Source organism: Nilaparvata lugens, chromosome 3 (genome assembly GCF_014356525.2).
Source record: "Nilaparvata lugens isolate BPH chromosome 3, ASM1435652v1, whole genome shotgun sequence".
In the NCBI taxonomy this organism is placed as follows: domain Eukaryota; kingdom Metazoa; phylum Arthropoda; class Insecta; order Hemiptera; family Delphacidae; genus Nilaparvata; species Nilaparvata lugens.
The window spans coordinates 78,808,097-78,814,599 of NC_052506.1; the positions used below are offsets into that span (position 1 = coordinate 78,808,097).

The 6,503-nt window shown below is 32.5% G+C and overlaps 1 protein-coding gene across 1 annotated transcript in view; it reads left to right on the forward strand.

Annotated features, from left to right (window-relative positions):
- The window catches only part of LOC111046755 (homeobox protein SIX4-like), a 32,778-nt gene extending 26,490 nt beyond the window's left edge, over positions 1-6,288 (forward strand). The window contains exon 2 of the mRNA XM_039424726.1: positions 556-6,288. Within this exon, the coding sequence (XP_039280660.1) occupies positions 556-760 (205 nt within the window). The 3' untranslated portion in view covers positions 761-6,288. The remainder of the gene's footprint in view (positions 1-555) is intronic.
- Positions 6,289-6,503: the final 215 nt, after the last annotated feature.

Genomic DNA, 6,503 nt, shown 5'->3' on the forward strand with positions numbered 1-6,503 from the left:
TCATCAATTTGACTATAGATCTCAAAAACACTACGGTCAATAAATGAAAATTTCACTTTACATTTTTTGTTGCGAATTCCATGTAGAATCTATGGTCTTCGACTGTTACACCTTTCCTGGGACACCGGTATTTATGGTGTTTCTATTTGAATAAATTTGTGTCATTAATTTGACTATAGATCTCAAAAACTATGGTCGATGTAATAAAATGTCAATGAACATTTTTTGCTGCAAATTCCATGTAGAATCTATGGTATTCGACTGTTGTAACTTTCGCGCGACACACTTTTTATGTACCGTATGGTGTTCGTATTTGAATAAATTTGTGTCATTAATTAGACTATGAATCTCAAAAACACTACAGTCAATAAATGAAAATTTCACTTAACATTTTTTGTTGCGAATTCCATGTAGACTCTATATGGTCTTCTGCTGTTACACCTTTCGAGACACTTTTTGTAGATGGTGTTTGTATTTGAATAAACTTGTATCTATCATTTTGTTTGATTGCTTGATTTTCTGTTGTTATTGATGATGATTCTATTGATGTTACAGAGAACTAATGATGCTGACCAGTGAAGCGACCTGCCTCCTGGGAGCGTCTCCGAACGACCTGCCCGACCTACACATAAAGCCCCTCTGCTATCCAAAGCCAGAAACGGCCACCAAGTCTCACCACCAATCTAGTCTCGGCTTCGCAGCCGCCTATCACAGTTACCATGGTTACGAGCAGCTGTTGGCCGCTGCGCCTCATTCCTGAGTTTACCCCAACCTAACCTAACCTCAAAAAGACTGCAACTATTTGAAGAGCAGAGTGTTAAGTTGTTATAATAAGTGTCAAGTCTAAAAGATACTATTCATATACTTTGAAAGACTTCCCTATAATGTTTAGAAGATACTATTTGAGTACCAGTTAACTTGAGAGAGAACTGGCAAGTACTTGTGGTAGGTCTATTGCCTAACCTAACCTCAAAAAGACTTCCCACCTATTTGAAGAGCAGAGTGTTGAGTTGTTATAATAAGTGTCAATCTGAAAAAAAGACTATTCATTGTACTTTGAAAGACTTCCCTATAGTTTTAGAAGAGACTATTCGAGTAAACAGTTTACTTGAGAGAGAACTGGCAAGTACTTGTGGTAGGTCTATTTCCTAACCTAACCTCAAAAGGATTACCTACCTATTTGAAAAGTGACTGCAAGTGTGATGTTGTTATCTTAAAAATACCAATTTGGAAGAGTCCCTATACGGTATAATTTTAGAAGAGACTTCTAATTTGAGAGAGAACTGGCAAGTACTTGTAGTAGGCCTATAGATGCGTACAGATATACACACCGCGAACATGAGCAATTCACTTTTAATCAGCTGATTACATCTGTATTTTTACAGAAATGGTAAGATACAGTTATAAAACGCTTGGCATCAGCTGATAAAAGTGAATTGCTTATGTTCGCAGCGTGTAAATCTGTATGCAGCTTAATGCCTAACCCAACCTCAAAAAGGATTACCTAGGTACTTATTTGAAAAGTGACTGCAAGTGTCAAGCTGTTATCTGAAAAAGACTACTTTGAAAGATTCTCTATACAGTAATTTTAGAAGGGACTATTTGAGTAACAGTTCAGTGGCAAGTATTTGTAGTAGGCCTATTGCCTAACCTAACCTCAAAAAGTCCAAACTTACTTACCTATTTCAAGAGCAACTGAGTCTTTGCAGTTGTTATCTGAAAAAGACTATTTTAGGTACTATATAAGCTTTATAAAAGACTACCATATAATTTTAAAATAGGCTATTTGGAGTAAGGTACCAGTTGACTTGAAAAAGAACTGACAAATACTTGTAAAAGGTTAGGTTAGGTCTATTACCCAACATAACCTGGAAAATACTACTCTAACAATAATTACAAAACTTTGAGTTTTGAGTTGTTATATGAAAAAGGCTATTTGTAGAATATATGCCTAAGAGACTACCATATAGTTTTAGAGTAAATTATTTGAGTAACAGTTGACTTGAAAGAGATAAGGTACTTTTGTGAGTAGATCTACTACCTAACCCAACCTTGGAAATACTATTCTAACAATAACAAAGCTTTAAGTTGTTATATGAGAAAGGCTATTTGTGAAATATATGCCTAAGAGACTACCATATAGTTTACGAATAAATTATTTGTGTAACAGTTGACTTGAAAGAGATAAGGTACTTTTGTGAGTAGATCTACTACCTAACCTAACCTTAAAAATACTATCCCAAAAACAACCAAGTGTGAAGTTGTTATCTGAAAATTACTTACTATAAGAGATTAACAACATTGTTATAAAAATGATTAATCGAGTAACAATTGCTACTCAAAGCCTAAGTAAGGTAGGTTTCTACCCTACCTAACCTGTAAAGTACACCTGTAAAGTTAAAATAATGTTTGTACAGTATTAAAATAGCTCTGATCTTATTGGAGCGGCGAACGTAGGGTAGAAGGTGCAAAAAAGCGGATACATAGATCCGGTATTCATAAACTCACAGCTACATCCTCTGATACACTCTACCTTCGCCGCTCCACTAGATTTTGACCCTTAGAAAAAACCAAGTTTGAGTAATAATAATGAACTCTTATTTTGAAAAAGAAGAACAGAAATGTTTCTAGTGTCCACTAAGCCATAGGCTACTAGTGAGTTAATTTTTTGAGTTGAAGTACCTTAATTTTTTTGCTTCAATATCTGAAAAATATGAGCCAACGAGATTTTTTTTAGAAAAATGTCCATTTGCCCATAGTAGGAGACTTCTTATTTTCTGGAATACTCTCTACAGAGTATAGGCCTATACTTTGTTCAAATTAACTTCAGACTTGGGATGGACATGCGCAGCAGAGAAGGCATACAGAGGTAGGGATACAACGGCTGCTATGTTGCCATTGTTTACCGGCTGGCGTTCTCTAATTTCCAGTGGATATTCAAGCGCTCATGTTGAACTTAGGAAGTTTCCTCTCTGCAATCACAGACTCGACTGACTCTATTCGACAAATTTGCAACTGTTCTTCTACATATGACTATTCATTACTGCAATTAGCTGATCTCCCTTCATTTCTCTGCGCCGCATATTCCTCCAAGTCTGAAGAAGATTTGCACGTAGTATAGATACATGTTACACGTCAACTCCGAGGGATCTAGTCTTTGTCTTATTCAAACCAATATCCTGATTTATGAGGAGTTTTACTAATTTCTATGGACAAATTTCTATGATAATAATACTATCAAATAATAAACCCTAAAATGGTTGCTGAGAATATAGAGTAAAGACACTGTCTTTTTTCTTTAGGGCTACTCTTAAATATAAATAAAAAATAGAAATCCAAGTACCCTTTTTAAAATTATTTAGTCACTACATGTTTCGGCTAATGATGCCTTTATCAAGTCATATAGCCTAGCCGAAACATGTTACTAATTTAAAATAATTCGAATTATTTGAACAAACAAGAAACAAATAATTTTAAAAAGGGGACTTAGATTTCTATTTTCATCTATAGTAAAGATACTGTTTAATTGTCTTGTATCAGTTGTCTCTGCTGAAATTTTGTTACATAGTTAAAATTAGTGGATTATCATGGAAATTTATGTAACTTATTGTCTAAAATATATTAGTATTAAGTCATACGATCAATGCAAATAATTTTGTAATTTGTGAGATACTTTTAAGTCATTTGTACAGTGTAAATACTACCTAACTGTTATAAATTGTATGTGTAAATCAGTAGGTACCTAAGTAAAATAATATTAAGAAATCGTGAGTGTATAGAATTGTCTGTAATTTCATCTGAGGAGAAAATCGATTATTAACAATTTGCAGTTGTTTTATGAAATATCAATTTGCAATTTAGTCATTGTTTTAAAGAAATTGATTGTAAATTTCAGAATGAAATCTTTGTATTACCGTAATTGAAGTAGATGTTTGCAAAGTATATTAATGAGATCTTGATTGTGTATTACAGTAAAAATTCCCTTTGAAGTAGTTTCTTTCAAGTTGTTTAAAAGTCAACTTATAGGAAAAAACCAGGAATTATTCATATCCAACAGGTGTATTATTGTCTTGTAAGTAAGTTGTGCTATTAGGGGAGCAGACCAAAAAATAATGTAATGTAATGTTAACATATGTACCTTTTACTAGAGATCTATCCAACCGATCAACCTGATATTTTGAACACTGAATAAAATGACCTTTTTACATACTTTAGCACAATGGTCGCCAAACTGATGAGCCCGTGAGCTAGAATAGCATTCATAAATCTTCTAGTGAGCTACCAACGAATATTAGACTGTAGAAAGTACAGTCCGCGAAATGAAATGTCTCACACTTTTATTGTATAGAGATACATTTCTAGTGTTGAAATCTACTTAGCTCATAGCAAAAAGTATAACAAAAGTTGAAATGTACATTTCAATGAGAGCAGTGGAACTCTTTTTGGTCATCCAGTATTTTTTTGATGTTTGGAGTGTACGTTGTAGCCTCCATTCTGATGCAGATGTCCAAATGCTCATCAGTTAGTCTGTTCCTATATTGATTTTTTATGAATTTCATACTTGAAAAAGATGCTTCACACACGTAGGTAGAGCTAAACATAGCTTTCAACCTCAATGCAACTTGAATAATATTTGAATATTTTTCTTTGGGGACTTGAGGCCAAATATTGATTGCCAACCAAAGCATTTCTGTGAGCTACCAAAAACTACCCCACGAGCTACCGGTAGCTCGCGATCGACTGTTTGGCGACCACTGCGGTTTAGCACAAGCTTTTCAGTTTTCAACCATTTTTTCACCAAGTATGATTTTTTCTGAATGGCTGCTCGAAAACACAGTATTGAATTACAGAAAGGCATATAAAATGGAATTTAAAAATTATTTCTAAATTACCTCTCGCTAAAGTGTTCATAATGGTGCTAAGTAGTACTGTACAAAATTTTAGACGTCTACCTCAAAGGGTTCCTGAGAAAAAGGTACATATGTTATCATTAAGGCTTATGGAGTTATTTTTTGGTATTCTCCCCATTTATCTATGTTGTTATTGATTAAAATTTAATGATTATTTTTCCATATAGAGAATAAATCTGTTCTGGATATACGATAAGATAAAAGAGAAATGATTCGATAGAGAAGAAGGTCAATAGCATTTAAGTTATCAAAATTATCAAGTATCCAAGATTATGTGAATTATTTTATCAAGTGTTATTGGAGCTCGTTGAGACTGAAGGAGCTCTCCTCCTTTGAAGATTACCAAGATTCTATTTATGAAATCCTAGTTTTCTAAAATTCATGAGAGAACAACTTCCTCTTTGCCCCAAGTATGCATAATCTTAAGTAGCCTAATTCATATATCAATAATTTATTTTCAATGTCATTCATCTATCAATAATTTATTCAATTCAATGTATTTGCTTTATCGAATTCTACGCAATTCATGACTATATCAATAATATGTAGAAGCTGAATTATATTCTTCGGAAATTATTATTTAAGGATAAAAGTCATTACAGTGAGGAAAATCCTTTCAACTCAAATTCTAGGTTTTTTTAGAGAACCTATCATCAAGATAATAAGAAGCTACATAATTGTAATTTTTTATGTTTTTGCATTTTGTAAACTCGAAGAAAAACTATTATTTTATCACAAAGATTTATTATTATTTATTTGAACATTCATAATTACATAACTTACAGAAAAGTACCACAGGCTTATAAGCCCAAAACGGTCCCAATTCTAATTTATACAACAGTCCAAATGGAGATTGGAAGAAAATATTTTTGTTTTTCACAAGGATATGTATTGTTATGTTCCAGTTTTATTTATGGAGTGTTTTCAAAAAAATACTTACGAATCTGTGTGATTATATTGCTTTATTTGAGATAATAATGAGAGAAAAAATTTTAGGGTTGAATCTCCAAAATATTGAGACTATTCAATTTATTTATAAATTGTATAATTGATGCTAATTCCTCTCAAGTTAATATATAAGTGAGGACTTGTAAAAAGAATAAATAGGAGGTTGAATGTGGAGGAGAAAACTCTAGACATACAAAAATTCATTCACTTTTTTATCTTTTTTCAACTTCTATAAACTGTTATTGTTTGAAAGATTGCAATACTGTTCCTTCTGAACTCACTGTGACTTAATTTGAATTCATTGTACTTTTTCATCAGCAAATAAATCTTCTATTTCATACAACTTACGTACAAAATCCAAAGATGTTAATAATTTACTGTGCAGTATCAACAATAAATTTATGTGTTTATAATAAAATGATACCGTATCGATTTTTGTATCCTTTATTCTTCATTAATTCATACAATAAGTACATCATCAAAATGATAGGGAAGGGAAAAATCAGGTAACCTTGTGCAATTTCTCTCCCAAATTTAGATAAGGTTACACATATTCCGAAATAGTACATAAATTGTCAAAAAACACAGATTTATTGATACCGTACTTAGAAAGACCGGTTTCGGTTATTACACCATTGTCAATCT